Source organism: Gopherus flavomarginatus, chromosome 3 (genome assembly GCF_025201925.1).
Source record: "Gopherus flavomarginatus isolate rGopFla2 chromosome 3, rGopFla2.mat.asm, whole genome shotgun sequence".
Taxonomy (NCBI): Eukaryota; Metazoa; Chordata; order Testudines; family Testudinidae; genus Gopherus; species Gopherus flavomarginatus.
The window spans coordinates 18,875,425-18,895,718 of record NC_066619.1 but is presented as its reverse complement, the minus strand read 5'-3'; the positions used below and the strand labels follow the sequence as shown (position 1 = coordinate 18,895,718).

Genomic DNA, 20,294 nt, shown 5'->3' with positions numbered 1-20,294 from the left:
CCACACATTGAGCGCCCCACAGAGACAACCAGTGCCCAGTCTTCTATTCCAGGTGCATGCCAACATTTGAGTCTCACTTTACAGTTAGAGTCAAAACTTCAAGGACAGTCTTTCTTCCTAAGCAATGCTGAATTTTCCAAGATCAAGGTCGCTCTGTTATATTTATTTATTATTACAGTACAGTATGCATGCATGTGTATATTTTACAGAAAGATATATCATAGACTGTGATGATATCAGTGGAACAAATTATGGTGTCATGTGATAAACTCCCTTCATTATGTACCTTTGACCATATCACCTGCATTATTCCCACTAATCTATCACCACCCAGAACACTTTTAACACTCCAAGTCTCTGAGCAGCCACCACTTTTTATTTTGAAATCACCTATCATAGAAATGTTTCATTCTTTCCCAAAAAACCTGAAATTTTTATCTCCCCAAAACCACCCTGCTCTGAATCCAATAATCACTAGTCCTACAACCTTTACTCAAGTAGTCCCATTATCTTAGAGACTCTTTATATGAGTAAGAACTACTCATGATTGTATCATTAGATCTTGATTATGTAAGAATTATCTTCTGCTTTTGATTTTCTGTGACTCTAAACAAAGTTGGTGTTTTTTCAAAATAAATAAAATTTTTGTCCCTTAGATATGTACTTTCATGAGACAGAAATATTTTCAACTCTCAAACAATACTATTTGATTTTAAAATAAATGGAGTGGGGATATTTCAGGGGAAGAGCCTGGGTTTCACCTATGGAACTTAACTTCTTTCACAATAAACACATATTGCTGGTGCAATATGAAAATATACCTGTCATAGTCTGATGATATTCTGGACAAACATTATGGAATTAAGATAAACTTTACTGAAAATAAGTTAAACATTACTCACAGACTCAGACTTTAAGACTAGAAGGGACTATTAGGATTAATACTTTTGAGGGCCTATTGCTATTAAAAATGAAATGGTATATGCATTATTGTGGAACTGATGTATCTTCTTGGACAGGGAGGGGGATGCTAATATATTTCCTCCATTATCAACCCTTTGAAGGCACCTCCCAGGAGAGTTATGCATATACTAGTTCAACCTGGATTCTTCAGGATTTTTGGATAAATAACCTGGTTTTAAACAGACTCAGGGCCTTCTTTCTGATCCACAAAATAGACAGATCCTGGTCCATGGAGGGCCCCAATCCTTAGGGGAGGGTTGGAAACACTGGACCTCCTGAGGTCCATAAGACTGTGTGCTTGTTCTGAGCTGAAAAAGTGAGCAACTTGTAAGCACAAGGAATCCCTTTGGATGGGGATTTGAAGGACTGCTTCTGCCAGAATCTATGTTAGGGTTGGGGTGAACCCTGCTAAGCTTATTAGCATGTGTGTAGGTTCTTTATTGTTTTACTATGTTTTCTCTGTAGCACTTTTACTTTAAGAAAAAAATAGTTTAGTACAGAACAAAAACAAAAACAAAACAGTGTGGTTATGTATAACTGTAGCAATTACACCTGTTAACTATCTCTGAAGAGAAAGCAAACAGGTGTGCTTGGGGAACCTATCTATGCTGGGAATAACACAGTGAAGGCAGGGAACTATGCAGCCTAAAAATACCCCAGTCAGAAGGCCATGAGATGCAGGTCTCTACTGAAGAAAGGTAATGGCTGGAGAGCTGGAAGCCTGATAGTGGGTGCCTTGGCTGGGCCACTGAGGAGAAATACAGGTACATCTGCTCTGTGACAACATCCTGCTCCAGAAATGAAGTTATTCCTTGTTTAATTTAATGTTACCTTTAAAGTACTGATTTGGCTGATTACACTTAGCATGGCAATTATATTTTTAAAATAGTGTAGTAGTGTTGGACCTTTCACCCTGGGAAGAGAGATTCTGTCCCCGCTAAAATACAAGAAAGACGGATGGAGAAAAAATCTGTGTGGTAGATGCCATTGTACTAAGAGAAAGGATGTGTGGTTGACTCAGTGGTCTGAGAAACCAAGGTAGGTTTAAGATGAACAGAGGGAATTAGCTTTCATTAAAATGAGGAAATCCAGGGGACAAAATGTATGAAAAAAAGCATTAAAGAGAAAAAGTAAAAAATATATAAAGGTTGTTACTGTACAGCCCAATAAATGTCACTTGCCAGAAAAGAAATCAATGTTTCCTTGAAGTGAAAATATATTTTATTCCCAAAGCATTTAGTTCATCAAAACCTTGCAAGGCTACACAATGAACACTAACCTGTGAACAAGTACCAGAGGTTGTTTGGCTCCAGTGTTTCTATATCACCCCTGCGGGTAGTCTTTCTGTGTCGGATTTTATAGCCGGTAATAAATCCATTTTGTGTGCCTGACGGTGGAGGTAGCCAACTAACTTTGATGCTCTGTAAAAACAGGAGATGATAATGTTGAAATTTTTGCAAAAGAAGACGAGAAATGCAGTCACAATAAATGGAATCACAAGTAAACAAAAGTGTGTTGGGGTGGGGAGGGAGAAGGGATAGGTGTCAAGGCTGTTTTTTTATAACAACATAGTAGCAATAATTAAAATTAATCAAACTTTAGAACAAACAAATGTAATTTAAACTAGGCACCAAATAGGTTTGAAAAGATTAAAACAATATCATCACTAAAACTACCTATCAATTGGCAAAATTAACTATGTAGAAGGTTGAAGCTTGGGAAATAAATAGCATGGTCCCTTGCTGGAAAACTCTCTCAGTTTCAGGAACATTTCATTTCAACAGGCCAAAGGGATGTCTCAGTTCCTTCATGCACTTCTGTGATATTACAGCCGTCATCTTTATATGTGAACATCAACTGTGGCTCATCTCCACTTTCCAGTGAACCTCGAAGTTACAAAACCACCCCCATGCTTGCTGTACAAATGTTTAGAGACAGGTTCTCATCAAGAGCTCCCTACTTCCAATGACTTCAGTGGATTAATTTCTGACTTATACTAGTCCCCATCAAAAATCAGTCCCCTCGCCTTTAACCTTATTGCTGATTCTAACACAGAGCATTTTAGCAGAATTGTTCGATGAAGTCAACAATAAGCTTGATCAAAATTTGTGTAAATACTTTGGCTTGCCTTTTCCAAAAGAGGACTTTAATTGTCTCATTTTTGGAGCACCTTAAAAGGAGCCTGATTTTCAAAAGTACTGACCACCACACCCTCTGAAAAACAAGTGTCTCAAACTGGGCATTCCCGATACTGAAGTGCCCCTAAATCACTAGTCACTTTTGAAATCTGAGGTAGTTGCTTTTGGGATTCTTTCTGATAATCCACTTTACACCATGTTATCAACAGATACAATAAAATCCCCAAAGGTATGAGTCTTATCTGAAAAGTGAAATCTGAGCTACCATTTGTCAGGGAGCTTTTGTTGTTCATCAATATCTCTTCCCCAGGGTCACTGTCTGGGAATTAACTCTGTAAGATTCTGGTCACGTGAATACTGAATGCCTAACTCCCATTGACATCACTGGACTGTTAGGATGTTCAAAACCTCACAGGATCAAAGCCCTATAAAAGTAACATACCCAGTCTTTAATAGAACCTATGTAACCAGCTTTTGGACAAAAGGAAGAGTAATCTACAGGGCAGTGGATAGATTTGACCATATACAATTAAATATCATCATTGAATTGCTTAGTCCATGCACAAATAAAAGTTATGGCACATATCAAATTAATTACTGCCATATAAAAATCAATTTTGCACATCTACTGCATAGTGATTTATTGGTCCAAATCAATTAGACATTTCAAAATCAATAGGTGGGGTTTTCAGTGCTGAATGATGTAATGTAGCAATATGGTAGAACAAGCTGCATTTTTCAATTCAAAGAATGATTGTTTTTTAAAAAATGGAGTTAGCAGCTGTGGCTATAAAATTGCATTCATGTAATATGTTTACGGGAATATGCAACTGCTCAGAAAAGAGATGCTATAAACATGGACATAATGCAGAACATAAAAAAAAGGCTTCTGAATTCTTTTGGGAGGTTAATAGCAATTCTGTTAACATTTGCTTAAATGAGGGATTTTAGCTCATAAAAATCTGAGCATTCTGTGGGCCCTAATAACTGCATGGTACTGTGCCCCTTTGTATGATCCTGTACATCTTTATCTCCCTTTGAAGTTAATAGTGATGGTAGACCCTTGAATGATTGGCCCCATAGGAGCAATGGGTTTGATCTCACATTCAAGGTGTAATGCATAAAACTACTTTATAGCTAGACAAGTCCCAGTCCCTTACAGCTCTACCCAAAGCTGTCACCGTTATGGCAACAGTTCACTTTCACCTCAACTCAGTCTCCATGGACACTGCAGCAATGCTTTTTATCAATAGTACTTAACATGTGACCCTTGCTTCTCAAAAATCAATGGCTAAGGCTCTGAAGTGCCTCTTGTCCTTTACTCAGTTTGAGAGAGAATAGTAATTACTCGTACTTTAATCCTTTATGTTTTATAGAAGGGACAATTTACTGACGGAAAATATTTCACTTCTATTGTGCCAGGATTCCTAAGGAAACCATAAAAAGATTCAGCTATTGTGCTTGTTTTATGAGCCTTCTAGGCATGGCTGCAATGAAATTTTAATAATGCATTGAAAGGATTTTTCACCACCTATGTATTATTGCAATAATTTCACTGTAATCGGCCTGCACTTCTGTAAGGTCATCAGCAGCAGCACCGTATGGGTCTCAGCAGCCAAAGATATTGGCTTCATTCAGAGCTGCACTTTTGACCGTCAGATCCTATGCTTATTGTGGCACAGCAATGGACATGGCACTACCCCACTCATAACATGTGGCACAGCTTGCAACTCTCCACCATAACGTTTAGACACATCTTCACATGTTTTCAAAGGGCCTATTACTTTAGTGATTGCAAACTGCATTTCATGATACACATTGGTGTTAGAAGAAAACGAGCAGGTGGACTCAGAGGTGGATTTGAGTATTGGCTTCTTTATTGCGATACTTGCTCCCCTCGACCCAATTGTTGAGTAAACACTGGATTAGTTACAGCACAGTCTTTTTGTCTAAGTTAGTATGTGTACGCCTACACCCAGTACAACACCTCAAAAACACTTCCTGAGTAATAAAAAACACCCATTCTGTTAGTAAACCCACCCTATCTATTGTGCACAGAATTATGCATATCACACAGCATGTCATATCATACAATTGGGTCTAGGGGAACACGTATTGCAATAAAGAAGCCCGTACTCAAATCCACCTTAGGGTCAACTTGCTCTTTTTCTTCTAACCATTAGTTTGACTGAGGTCCAGAAATAGGTAAATCTGTTCAGAAAAAATAGGTATTGGCCTGAACCTTCATCCAACATTCATTGCTCTGTTTTATAAACAATGTATACATGCTGTGCGTATGCTGCAGCTGCTGCTTTTCTTCTTCTTCCTTTCATTTATTTATTTATTTTTGCAGTGCTAATGGATAATGGGGACACAATTTTCAAAGAAAAGGTCAACTACACTTTTGCACGCTCATTTACAATTACACCATGTAGATCCACAAATCAGGTAACTGCACCCAGGAAAGATCAGTTATGCACCTATTTTGGACATTTTTGAGTTCAAATATGTACCTGATTTGCACATGCCCTTGTTAGAAAACCTGGCCTTGAAAACTGTCAAAAATGTGGGAAGGGGAAATAGAATTAATACAAGAGGACTCTAGAATGAATTTGTATAACTGTTCTGCACAATACACAGACACATTCAGTTTGTATAAAGTTGAAAAAAAATAAAAAGAAGAGGATAAATTCAAATCATCTACTGTGGCCACATCTGACGACTTAGAGATGGACTATAGCTCACTGAACATTCTAGAAGCCAGAAACAACTCAGTTCTAATCCCAAATCTAACTCTGACTTCCTACGTGACCTTGGACAATCACTTAACCTATTCATTGAACAGGGCAGGAATCTTGGGCATCAGGAGACCTAGGCTGTATCTTTGAACCTGACTCCTAGGCAAGCACTTAACTTTTCTTTGTTTTCCTGGGGATAACATTTACTAATTTTTGTAAAATGACCTGAGATTGTTGCATAAAAGGCTCTATTTTAAATATTATTTCTGCCTCAGACTAACCATATCTGCCTTTTACCAATACCAACAGCAACGCAGTGAAGATTATTTAAAGTGTGTAAGGTGTTGTGTATTGTATGCATTAAATATTAATAATAATAATTTCTGTTCAAATTTTATTCTTTCAAATAGTTTACTGCACATACTTACTGTGCATTGAAAATTAATAGAAATGTTATGTATTGCACTTTGGTACATATTCAGTTTGAACAAAACTCCACTCTCCCTCAAAATGAATTCAATTTAGTGAGAATTTATATTAAATAAGAAAGCAAACCATCATTATGGAAAGTAGAATTTTCTGGAATAGACTTTGAAGCATCAGTCATTCTGAATTTCTAGCTTAGCGATGCTAGTTCCTTCAAAACCAGCATATTAAAGCATATTCTACCATATTCCAGCAAAGTAATTGCATCCTGTCTACACTGCACAGTATCAGTGGTCCAGTACTTCTAGGGAATGACATCTAAATGCAGAATACCATTCCCAGAAGACACCAGCTACAAATAACCAGGGGCAACTCCAGGCACCAGCACACCAAGCGTGTGCCTGGGGCAGCAAGCCACAGGGGGGGCAGCCTGTTGGTCGCTGTGAGGGCGGCAGGCAGGCAGCTTTTGACGGTGCACCTGCAGGAGGTCTGCTGGTCCTGCGGTTTTGGCGGCAATTCGGTGGCGGATAGATACCCTGAAGGCGCGGGACCGGCGGACCTCCCACAGGCATGCCACCAAAAGCTGCCTGACTGCCGTGCTTGGGGCGGCAAAATACATAGAACCACCCCTGCAAATAACTACAACCTGCTAAACCCATTTGATGGAAGATTTTAAGATTAGTTTGACCCATCTTCAGTACTTAGAAAGGAATAAAGGAATTGTCTCATAGGATCAGACTAGTAATAGTAGCCCAGCTAGTCCAGTATCCTCTCTCCAAGAGCAGCCAATGCTAGCTGCTCTAGAGAAAGGTACAAGATATTTTTCATTAGGCTTCAGAAAAAGTCTGTCTTCAGGAAAAATGTCCTAACCAACTCCCAATATTCAGATGCTGCCTTATGCTGTCAAGCATGAGGGTTCCAATTTCTCCCAAACTCTTTTTAAAAAAAATTAATTTTAGAACGCGTGATAGATATATTACCCATATAAATGTCCAATTGCTTTTTGAATTCTGCTGAGTTCTTGGCTTCCATGATATCCTGTGCCAATGACTTCCATCGGCAAACTGTGCATTGTGTGAAAAAGTGTTTCCCAGTATTTTGAATTTTCCATCACGCCATTCAATAGAATGTCCCCTTGTTTTTGTATTATCAGAAAGGGTGGACAGACTGCACCAATCTACCTTTTTAATAACAATTAAGTCCAAGTCTCTTGAATAACCCTATAGTTGTTGAGCCAATCAGAGGAGAAAATGTAGACCATTTCCTGAATCTAGTATCTTTTGAAAAACGTGGGACTTGAGAAGAAACGTAAAGATTATATATGAAAAACAAGTATAGTCTTCAGGTGTATTTTAAGGTAAGTTATTGCTTCAGCTTTCTCAAGTAAATGTTTCCTTTTGCCTGAGAACATGAAAATCAATGTATTATTTGAGCAGTAAGATGTGCTAACGTTGGTATAACTGTAAAGTAATTGATTTTACCAGTAAGTTAACCATCCTGAGGTGAAATGAAGGCAGCTTAATGTACTGACACTTTGCTACATGTGAATTCTCTCACTCATGGGATAAGATCAATTTCCAAGAAAAGCCCATTAGGTTTTATGTATGTGTAATTGGCTTCCATGGAACACAGATTAAGATTATATGCAATATCCAAACTCTCTGTTTAGAAACCAAACTATGGTAGTCTCTGGAATTGCTGTATGATGCTTAGTAAGAAATAAGTGTGTCTCACTTTGAAAGAGGTCACATGTGCCTCGGTTCTGTGAGAAAACAAATGAAGCCAAAGCATTACAAGACCCTCAGACTTGCACACCCCTGATATTGTGACTGAAAATCATTTACTTGTCCACCTACATTTCAGTCCTTATCTATATATATATGCATATAAAAGAGTAACCAAACTACAGAACTCTCAGTTAGGGCCAAATCCTGAATTATTGGCCTGATCAACCAGGCTAGGTCCTGAGGCTCATTGTGAAGGTCCGGGTGGAGGAAGTTTTTCCCCTGAGGCTGCAAGGCAGCTAAAGAGTTACCCCATGGCCAGTACTGTAGTCTTCAGATTGAAATAACTCATTTCTCTTTTCCCTGGTCACTTCCCTACCAGTGTCTGTGCACAGAAATCCCCGTGTAGAACTACCTTCTGCACAGCACATTGGGGGTTCATTTCCTGCACTGACTCCCCAAACCCAATTCTCTCTCTCACACACACACACACACACACAGCAGAACCATGATAGTTTTTCTGCTTATGAGAACCACTGAAAGCATAAGAGGTGAAGGAGGGCAGAATTCACTCCTTATCCAGTTGCTTTCCATTAAAGCTAGTCAGAAAACTTCAGAAGCGGATGGAAAATAGGGATGACATTTTTGTAAACACTGAGTAATTTTTCAACTAGTTCTTGCAATTCTGCCTATATATGGAAAGCGATGCAATGGATATAAAGGACCTGAGTTCCGTTTGTGCTGCTGAGACATCAGGAAAAAACAACTTAATTCATGATGTTTGATCTCCATAATAAAAATATTTAACCCACAATGTCTGTCTTGTCTTGCATCCTGCATCCCACGACATTCGCTTCCTCTTTTGTAGAAGAGGTCTAGCACTACAGGTTAAAAAAAAAAAAAAAGAAAGAACAGATCCAAAACTTCACTTTAATCTAAACCCAAACAGAACATTTTTTTAAAGTTCCTAAATTCAGATAACTTGTGTTTTCTTCTCACCCCTGAAATCATTGCATGTCTTGACTTTGGCTAGGACTGGAAGTGTTAAGCTATCTCGTAAAAAGACTGTTTTCATGGTAAGCCTGGAATATAAAATACATTCCTTCTGACAGGAAAGCCTGTTTGCTCAAGCTTACAAACTCAATATTTAAGACAATTTTTGGGAGGCAGGTCAGCTAAGCCTTCCTCCTTAGAAGGCAGATCAGAATTGAACCTCTGAACATGCAGAGATTCAATCAGAAGTTCAATCACTTGCAAGATGACTTAGGTCCCAGGAACAACACTGTACATACAGTGCAAGACACTACAAGGGAAGGGGGCACAGTTAGAGGGGTACGTTACTCCATGATACATTATTGCAAATGCCCTACCTACCTTAACACATTCTCTTGTCCCATTAGTATGTGTATGCACAAGAGGCAGTGGAGGTTTTATGTTTAATGTTAAAGCTGCATTTCCTCAAATATACTTGCTGCTGTCAGATCTACCTCAATCCTCTATCCTCTTCAGTACCATCGCCACTCCACACCTGACTTACTCTGCACCGTTAGGGAAGTCTCTATTGTACAACTACATGGAAGCTGTAAATTGATTTACAAAACAGGCCTGATGTCAGTGAACTTGGGTTCCAGCAGTTTTGAAGTCCCCAATCATGTTGTTTTTATTAAACCACTTTTGCCCCACTGTTCATCATAACAAAAAAAAATTATACTAGGGTTTTTACAGCATTCAGACCCTTTCAGTGTGTTTAGGATATATCTACCCCCTATTTTCTATGCTTCTGTGGTACAACTGCAGTAACTGCATATGCCGTGACATATTGGTCATTCAGCTAACTAAATAAAAAAACAATAAATATTGCTCTCATTCTTTATAAACTAGCCTACTTTACTATTGCATTTAAATATGACGTGGGTAATAAATATGTACAACTCAGTTAAGTCATCCTAGGAGGTAAAAAATATAGCATTAGAAATACTATCTAGCTGGTTGGGAATTTTTCAACATTTTTCCAATTAAAAAATGCTGATTTGTTGAAAGCAAAACTTTTAATGGGAAAGGGTCAGTTTTGATTAATTTCCTGTTTAAAAAAAAATGAAAAAAGGTTTTGAAGTTGTCAAAATTCCATTTTGAGATTTTCTAAATGAGAAGTTCCAGTGCTTTTTTGGTTCAAAACAACTTTTCATTTAGAAATGTAAGTAAATTTAGTTAAATAAATAAATAAATAAATAAATAAAATAAAATAAAATAACAACAAAGGTCAAAACTGAATTCAAAACTGTTGAAGCAAAATGTTTCAATTGACCCAAACCAATTTCCAATTAGCAAAAATTTTCAAGATTTTGACTGTTTGTTCCAGTTCGGAATAGGAACATTTTTTGAAAACTCAAAATTTTCCAAAGAGGAAAACCATTTCCTACCCAGTTTTAATACTATATCACAACAGAGGTAAAATATTACTTTTCAGTATGAACACCTTTCCTTCTGACTCAGGTCCATTTATTCCAGTGATATTTGCTTTTTCCCCCTCTTTTCAGTATTCTAGCTTCCAAATGGCTATAAACATGCAGACTAATTAACCCCCCATACAGGCCAATCAGCAAATTGACATTGATACTGACTGCAGTCTCCTGGCAAAATAGGAATTCTATCATTGTTTATTGACTGTCACATTGCATATGTAATGGCCCTGGCATTTGCCAACTCCAGACCTACAGGGACAGCAAAACCATTTGCAGAAAGCTGCTTGTTCTCATGCAAATAAACCTATTAAAATTCAAACACTCATTCAACAGCCAGTCAAGCCAATTCTGATCTACAGTACCAATTTTATTCATATGAACTGGAGTGGGCAGGGCCATTGATGCTGATTTTCAGAGCCAATTTTATTCTCCTAAAACTCTATAATATTACACACCTGCAAAATGCTCAAGTCAACTTTCAGAATACCAAGAGGCATTTCACTGCTCCAAGGTCCCAGGCAAGTATCAATACTTCAACTGAGTTTTCAATTACAGATGCAATAATTATGCATTTGACTGAGTAACAATTAGCACCACCTGTAGTTGGCTATCATTTAATTACTGATTACAGTAGTGCTGATTACTTAAATGATATCTGCATGAGAGCCCTATGATTAACAGTTTATAAAGCAAAGGGCACAACAATTCCAAAATAATTAAGCTATTAAGATTCAGATTAAAACCAAATCTCTAAATATTTCAAAGAGATTTCCATTTTAAACAACAGTAATGTTCTTTTCCTTAATTATGCAGCACAGACCTGAGGAACTTCTAGCAAGTGCTCTAAGGGAGCTAATTTCCTGCTTCTCCCTGGCATATGGAAGATGTAAGTTGTCCATTGGAGCAAAAGACAAAACAAAAATAAACAAAAACAATGGACCCCACCCCTTCTAATTTTGTTTATTAAATACTTATACTTCAGCAATGAGAAGTTTGATTTTTTTAAATAATGCATTCTGTGACGCTGGCTGACTAGATGCTAGCTCATGCCAATGTCCTCAGGTCTTAATGGAACGCTGAAATCAATCACACCTGTGTGTGAGTATTGTTAAAATAGATATTAGGATTATAAGAATGAGTTTAGTGTTTACACTTTACGGAATGCTTTTAAGTTGCTGCCTGCATTCATCTCACTTGTAACATCTGCATCCCACATTATAAAATAATATCTGAGTGTTTGCATTGTGGCCCTCTGTCACCATGTAAATCACTAGACAGGAAAGAGACATTAACTAGCATGAAATGCCGATCTCCAACAGAAGGAAGGCCCATCAACAGACAGACAGATTAGAGTGGAACATTAAAGAAGACAAAAGACTTCATTGTTTACCCCCATGAAGATGTGTCTTGCAAGTGAATTCCTCCCATCAGATGAATTTGCAGCTCAGAAGCAGAATGGGGAAGAAAATAAAAAACTCTAAAAAGGAGGAACTGTGTCTTATTGCTGTTTGGACTCTGGGGGGCAAGATTTCTGGGCATAAGGACATATAGAGCTTACTTACAGAAGCTTCTATTACCTTCCGAAACTTAAGATTCAAACTCATTTTTGTACACAAGTTTACCTGCTTTAGCCTTGGAAAGAACTCACTTCCATTTCCTATTACTACATCTGTATATAGTTTATTATAAGGTGGCTATAAGCATTTTTTTGGGCGTGAGATCTAAGGTGCAATTGACCTGGGAAAAATGACTGGTCTTTTGGGACTGGAAGTAACTTGAATATGGCTGTGATTCACAGTGTAAAGGACCATCTATCAAAAAGTTGGGCTTACCTCAGTGGCAGATCGGAGAACACATTCACACTGTGCAACCTCTCTGTGACTCCATGTTGAAGTTGTTACAGTGCCTGAGGAGTTTACAGTTAATAAATGTTTGGTGAAATCTAAGTGTAGAACTCACAACCAATCTGGGGTTTGCGCCCTGGTTCTTAACAGTATGCCCTGAGGTTGGATCTACCTAGGGTGACCAGATGTCCTGATTTTATAGGGACAGTCCCAATTTTGGAATCTTTTTCTTATATAGGCTCCTATTACCCGCCACCCCTTGTCCTGATTTTTCACATTTGTTGTCTGGTCATCCTATTTCTATCACTGTTAAGCCACTGCAAGACAGCTTGACATATTCATCAGTCATTCCTTTTCCAAAGTGCTCTTGATTTCTCTGTCATCACAACAAAAACCAGGTCACTGTGACCACATTAAATGGATGAGAGAGTTCTGCAGAAGTCTACAATTTACAACTTATCTAAGGCCTGATTTTGCACTCTTGCCTTATTCATACTGAGTAGTACCTCTCTGCACAAATAATCCCTGATGAGCGCTACTCAGTGTGAATAAAAGTGCCAGAACTGGCCTCTAAAGGTTATGGCACCAATCCTGTTCCCACTGAAGTTGAAGTTAAAATTTCCACTGACTACAGCAGTGCAGGACTGAACTTTAAAACTCAGGCCAGGTCCACACTACAGCGTTAAATCGATTTAAACAGCATTAAATCGATTTAACGCTATACCCGTCCACACTACAAGGCACTTAAAATCGATTTTAAGGGGTCTTAAAATCGATTTCTGTACTCCAGCTAAACGAAAGGAGTAACCCTAAAATCAATATTACTAAATCGATTTAGGGTTAGTGTGGACGGAAATCGAAGTTATTGGTCCCATTCTTTTACTGAGCTACCCAGAGTGCACCGCTCCGGACATCGATGGTAGCCTGGGACCATGGACGCACACCACCGAAGTAATGTGCCCTAGTGTGGACGCGTAAAATCGATTTTATAAAATCTGTTTTATAAAATCGATTTTATTAATTTCGATTTTACTCTGTAGTATGGATGTGGCCTCAGAGTTGTACTCTCTCTTTTCACTGCTTTTGTTGCTGCTTTGACACTGACTGTGTGTGACCTATAGAAAGTCACTTAACCTCTACTTGTCCCAGTGCAGCTGTGTGCAAAATGGATACAGTAAGTAATTATATACTCCCATAGGTTGTTGGGAAGCTTATTTAGTGAAGGTTTGTCAAACATGTTGAGAATCTCAGATGTAACATGATACAGAAGTGCAAAGTATGACTATCATTACTATTTACTTATTAAGGCTGTGAGTCTGTCATGGGGGTCACAGATTCCATGAGTTTCCAGGATCTCTGTGACTTCTGCAGTGGCCAGTGTGTTTGGCCTGGGGGGCTGCCAAGTTCTTGGGAGTGGTGGCCTGTGGCCAGCCTTTTCTATTAAGCAGCCGGTGTAGGAGGCCATCATCCATGCCCCCTAAGCACCAGCTGGGGAACCCAGGCTGTGTGCCGCTGCCCACTCCCCCACCCAGGGCCACCCGGGGGGGGGGGCAAGTGGGGCAATCTGTCCCAAGCCCCACAGGGGCCCCCACAAGAATATAGTATTCTATAGTATTGCAACTTTTTTTAATGGAAGGGACTTCTGAAATTGCTTTGCCCCAGGCCCAAGAAATCCTCTAGGCAGCCGTGCCTACATCCCCGCCCAGCACCAGCGGGGGTCCTGGCACGCACGCTGCCAGAGCACACGCTGCCTACACCAGCACCCTCTGGCAGCTTGACTAGGCCCTTCGCTCCTGCCGACACTAGGGGCTGAACCATCCTGGCGCCACACTGAGCAGCCTCAGGAGCTACTTGGAGATGGCCTCCTACACAGGCTGCTTAGTAGAAAAGGCTGGCCACAGGCCACCACTGCCCCCTCCCAAGAACCAGAACCCCAAGAATCTGCATCCCACCTTCCCCCACAGCCCCTTCCCCCCAGTCCCCAAGCCAGTTCTGTGTTCTGAGCATCCTCCCTCCCCCATGGGCAGTATGCAGGGAGTCCTAGAGAGTCAGAGCCTTCTCTACCAGTTGGCAGCAGTAGCAGCCCAAGCTCCTATGCCACTGCCATTCTCTACAGGCAGAGGTAGGAGACCCAGCAGCACGGCACCATGCTGTCTCTGAGGCTGCAGCTGGAACAGCACTACCAGCTGCAGCTGGAACAGCACTATACCATCTCCAGGTATAGACATATTTTATTTTGTTATTGGGATAATCCTATACCTCCAGGGACACCACAAGGCGGGGACAGGGGGAGGGGAGGGAGATGAGCAAAAGTTTACCAAATGTGTCAGGTGGAAAGCCGGGGGGGTGGGGAGGGGGAAACTTTGCTCATCTCCCTCCCCTCCCCCTGTCCACGCCTTGTGGTGTCCCTGGAGGTATAGGATTATCCCAATAACAAAATAAAATATGTCTATACCTGGAGATGTGTGTGTGTGTGTGATTCCCAGCTCATGTAAACATACTTGCACTGTCTCTCATTAAGTTAGAGCACTAAAAAAGTAGTGTAGCTGGAACAGCAAGGCAGCAGCAAGAAGGTTAGCTATGCTGAGTATGTACCCGCAGGGCTCAGGTAGCTTTGGACTCAGCCTGGCTAGCCCGTGCTGCTGCTGTTGCCGCTGGTCATACTACCCCGGCTATACTTCTATTTTTAGGGTGCTGGCTCAATGTGAGCTATCACATGTAAGTCTGGGCAAGCTGGGAATCATACAGACTAATACAGAGTATTTGTAGCCTAAAAAAAGAGCAGAATGAGATGCAGCATTCTGCATACATGGCAGCTTTGAGCTCTCGAAGGAAAAAAGAAGCCACGTAACTTGCATCAGAGCAGTTGACTGAGGACAGTCTATAGTGGCAAGAGAGATGGATGGGGAAGTCACTCTGCAGGAGGCTGAACAAGCAGCTAATCAATGAGGAGGCAAAGTTACAGGTGGTGTGTACAACTGCTGCTGAAGTGCTCAAAGATATAAGAACATGAGACCTAGGAGAAGGTGACTTCATCATCAAGCCTGAGACAACCAAAAAGCAGCTTATGACTGGAAACAGGCAGGAATAATTCCAGACTTTTGCAGTTTAACAGCTATTATGAATGTGTGGTTTTGAGAATGAATGTGCAATTACACATTCACACTGTGCAAACTCATAACGAAGACAGAAATGGATTTCCTACCCAACAAGACACTTCACATTTCTTTTAAAATTCTCTTAAGAGGTAACATTTCATATGCCAGGGTCCAAGAATACCATTAATTCCTATTGACCTCCATAAAAACTACTGATATCCTTTGGAGAAACAAAGATGGGGAATGATAGGGCCCCAGAAGTTAATAATTAAACCTTACAGACACAGGCGCTGGCTTCCTCTGGGCCATGGAGGTGCTCAACTCCCATCCAGTTCTGCCCCCTCCCCCGAGAATGCTCCATCCCCACTACTCCCCCTCCACCCAGCACCTCTTGCACACCACAGACCAGCGAGCTGATCGTGGCAGACAAGCGGTGGTGGGAAGGAGGGAGGGGGAGGAGTTGACTGACAGGGCTGCAGGCAGGCGGGAGGTGCTGGGGGAGGTGATGGGGGGAGCTGGCTGCCGGTGGGTGCTAAGCACCCACTAATTTTTTTCCATGGGTGCTCCAGCCCTGAAGCACCCAAGGAGTCAGCTCCTATGCTTACAGATACTCTTGGGTTAGCATATGAAGCTGTTTGTTTATTTCTACTCCAGTCCCTTCCCCTCACAAATGATAACTGACTCCTGTCTACTCTTAATATACCATTGTGCACAGGATTGGTCTTAAACTTTTTGGGAGGTGTCATAAACAGATAGCTAAGGGTTAATGTCTCTTTCACCTGAAGCACCTGACCAGAGGACCAATCAGGAAACCGGATTTTTTCAACTCTGGGTGGAGGGAAGTTTGTGTCTGAGTCTTTTGTCTGTCTGCCTGCTTTCTCTGAGCTTTGGAGAAGTAGTTTCTGTTTTCTAATCTTCTGTTTCTAAGTGTAAGGACAAAGAGATCAGATAGTAAGTTATATGGTTTCTTTTCTTTGGTATTTGCATGAATATAAGTGCTGGAGTGCTTTGATTTGTATTCTTTTTGAATAAGGCTGTTTATTCAATATTCTTTTAAGCAATTGACCCTGTATTTTGTCACCTTAATACAGAGAGACCATTTGTATGTATTTTTTCTTTCTTTTTTATATAAAGCTTTCTTTTAAGACCTGTTGGAGTTTTCTTTTCTGGGAAATTTCAGGGAAATTGAGTCTGTACTCACCAGGGAATTGGTGGGAGGAAGAAATCAGGGGGAGATCTGTGTGTGTTGGATTTGCTAGCCTGATTTTGCATTCCCTCTGGGTGAAGAGGAAAGTGCTTTTGTTTCCAGGACTGGGAACGGAGAGGGGGAGTCACTCTGTTTGGATTCACAGAGCTTGTGTCTGTGTATCTCTCCAGGAGCACCTGGAGGGAAGGGAAAAAGGATTATTTCCCTTTGTTGTGAGACTCAAGGGATTTGGGTCTTGGGGTCCCCAGGGAAGGTTTTTCAGGGGGACCAGAGTGCCCCAAAACACTCTAATTTTTTGGGTGGTGGCAGCAAGTACCAGGTCCAAGCTGGTAACTAAGCTTGGAGGTTTTCATGCTAACCCCCATATTTTGGACGCTAAGGTCCAAATCTGGGACTAAGGTTTGACAGGAGGGGCATGGGGGATAAAAGGGTCTGACTGAGGACAAGTGGAACCTAGGTGTGTGTGCTGGGATCTGCATATCATTTCTGAAATTTAGGAAAATGTTTCAATGGACAATCCTCAAAACAAGCTGCATGGTTTGTGTACTAAAATTCACCTGAATGCACACTTATTAGCACGGTTTTACAAATATTAACTAAACAAACACACAACACCCTTGGGATTGGTATACGAGAACATCCTCCTCTTGTAGAAGGAAAAACTAAGGCAGGAAGTTTTAGTGACTTGACAAAGACACAGATGGAGTCAGTGTCAGAGATGGAATTAGACAGTACTTCCAGAAGACAATGGTTAGTATTTCCAAGGAATCATGGATTTTAAGGCCAGTAGGGATGATTATAAACCTGTAATCTGACTTCCTACACAACACTGGCCATAGAATTTCACCAAGTGTTTCCTACATCAAGCCCATAACTTCTGATCTAGAGCACACGTTTCAGAAAGACAGCTTTTCCCAGCTGCCCATGGGTCAAATTCACCTTGCCCAGAATGCCAACACAAGGCATTTGCAAGACTTTTAGACCTCAAAGTAGTGCTTAAGTTGGACTTAAGTTGTGCATAGACCTTTTGTAGACCCCCTGCTTGAGGGTGAATTCTATCCTATGTGAATAGTTCAAGTGAGCTTAATTTTGAGCTTTTATGATGTTATTACTCAAGACTTTAATGTCAAAAGGAATTTTTACTTAGCTCGATCCTTGCTCAAGGTCTTTTGACTTTGATCCAATTACTTTGGTGGGGTTTCCTTGCATGAGTGTGTAAAACAGAATTCAGCACTGAGCTATGCATGACTTTTTAACAGGCATAAAACCCCATGCTTTTCAATACAGTGTTGTTACAACTTGAAACCCACAGTGACTATGGGAAGAATAAGTCTTCTTTGTTACTGCTATTCTGCGATTGCTCTATCCTGTGTTTTATACAATATTCTTGATATTATGCTACAATATTATAGACATTGGAAATAAAAGACTTCTCAGACATTGGTAAAGATAGACAGGCAAGGACCAAACCTCTGATACTGTCTAAAATTAAAATGTGAAGTTGGCATTTTGTTGAAAAATGAGGGTACTCGGCCATTTTCCCTAGAGTAAATCAGAATACATTAATCCATATCAAAGAGCAACTGGCAATCCCACCTTCGGTCTCCCCCCCACAGAGTTTTATTATCTTAGCATTTTAAATCCTGCTCATAGCTCACTTCTCCAAATTTTGCACCCCAAGGCTGATCTTATTCATAAATTCTGATTGAACTTTATCTATTCTTTTGCTCTAAGCTTTTTGAATTCTATAAAACATTGGCTCTTTAAACAAAAGTACTCCAGCTATCACATATTGCCTTAAATATCTCTGGCTGCAGCCAGCTACGAAAATACATGATCTTTAATAATTATCTTAGTGTTGATCTCTATATTTTCATCTTTAAATTTTAGGTGCTGGAGGGTCCTGTAATTATCCTGGGCACCAGACACCAAATTCATCTAGAAAAGGTAAATCACTAGAAGTTACTAGACAATGCAACACATTATATTGATTTTTAGGATTAATGACTAGGGTCATTCAGCACAGGTCTTTAAATTGTGCACCCACTGGCATCTGTTTAATTATTTTTTCCCCTGCTGCTTGTGCACATTCAATAACATTCAGCAGAGTTCTTTAAAAAAATCATCTTTGCCATAAAAATACATTTTACTTTTTTTCCCTTGAACTGAATATCTTTTATAGCTGCAGGAAAAAAAAAAAAACCTCTTCAGCTGAAAAAATAAAGGGAATATGCCCCAATTACAAACCAATTACACTTATAAGAAACAAAGTCAGACATTTGAAAATACATTTCACAACGAGACATTTTTTCATTTTTAATGCTGGTTGAAGGGGAGCCATTTGAGAAGCCAAACGAACTTGTACAGGACTTTTTTAGCTATCAGCTAGATGTTGATGGTATCTTTGCAGACTGTCTTGTATCCATTAAGAAAACACATTCTACCTATCTGCAACTGATGTTCATACAAATTGTGAGAACACCAACCCGTTCTGTCTATCTGGCTCAGTTCCTTATATGACACCAATCAATGTAGTATGTACACAGGAACAATTCTACTTCCACAGAAGTCAATGAGAGTTTTGCCACTGACTTTAACGACAGCTGGATTTTCAGGGTTGCCAGGTGCCTGGTTTTTGATGCAAAAGTCTGGTAAAAAGGGGACCTGGCAATGTTCGGTCAGACACCAAAAGTCTGGTTACCGCGGGCTGGCTGGGGGTGGTGGAAGGCACCAGATCATCAATCTGTGCCAGTCTCTCCTCAGCCAGAGGCCACCTCCTGTCTGCATCTCGTGGACAGATAGCAGGCGGCAGTTCCTATCTCAGCCCTGGAGCAGAGGGAGCCCAGCTGGAGAGGGCAAGAGAGGTGGAAAGGATCGAGTGACAAGGAAGGGTGGGAGGAAGAAGAGGGGTGAGCAGGGGGCAGGGTCTTGTGGAAGAGGCAGACTGGGGCAGGGTCTGTTTTTCAGCAATTAGAAAGTTGGCAGGCCTAACTGGGCTTTCTTGGATTCATACTAAAATAAGCAAATTTGAGGGATCTCTCAATATAAATATTTGAAGTAGGAAACAGAGTTGGAAACTAGAGCGAGGCTTTTCAAAAATAAGCCAAAGTTAGGCTCCTAAAATAATAGCCTGGGCTTTCCAAGTGCTGAGCACCCACGGCTTCAATGGGAGTGCTGGATACTCTATACCATTGAAAATTGTGACTTAATTAGCATTACAGAGACTTGATGGGATACCTCCCATGACTGGAATACAGAATAGAGTGTTCATGAAGGACAGCCAGGGGAAAAAAGGAGATGTTGGATTATACAAACTTGTTCAGAGGTTCAGAAAGAGGTGAGAGAAAGACCAGTTGAAAATCTCTGGGTGAAGATAAAAGAGTAAAAAACAGGGGCAATGTCGTAGTAGGGGTTACTATCATCCACCAAATCAGGAGGAGAAGGCAGCTTTTCCAGAACAAACAGAAATATCCAACACCCAAAACCTGGTAGTAATGGGAGACTTTAACTACACCCGGACATCTGTTGGAAAAGTAATACAGTAAAATACAAAATGTCCCATAGGTTCTTAGAAAATGTACCTGGAACAACTTTTTGTTCCAGAGGTGGAAGAAATAACCAGTGGGACAACCATTTTACTCATGATTCTGACTAGCAGGGAGGAACTGGCTGGAAATCTAAAGGCTGAATGAAG

General features: G+C 40.4%; 1 protein-coding gene across 2 annotated transcripts in view; it reads right to left on the bottom strand.

The window, feature by feature from the left end:
• Nucleotides 1-20,294, bottom strand: part of DCC (DCC netrin 1 receptor) — a 933,783-nt gene that overhangs the window by 143,083 nt on the left and 770,406 nt on the right. For both annotated transcript variants that reach the window (XM_050944636.1, XM_050944637.1), the window contains exon 13: nucleotides 2,243-2,384. In XM_050944636.1, the coding sequence (XP_050800593.1) occupies nucleotides 2,243-2,384 (142 nt within the window). The remainder of the gene's footprint in view (nucleotides 1-2,242; nucleotides 2,385-20,294) is intronic.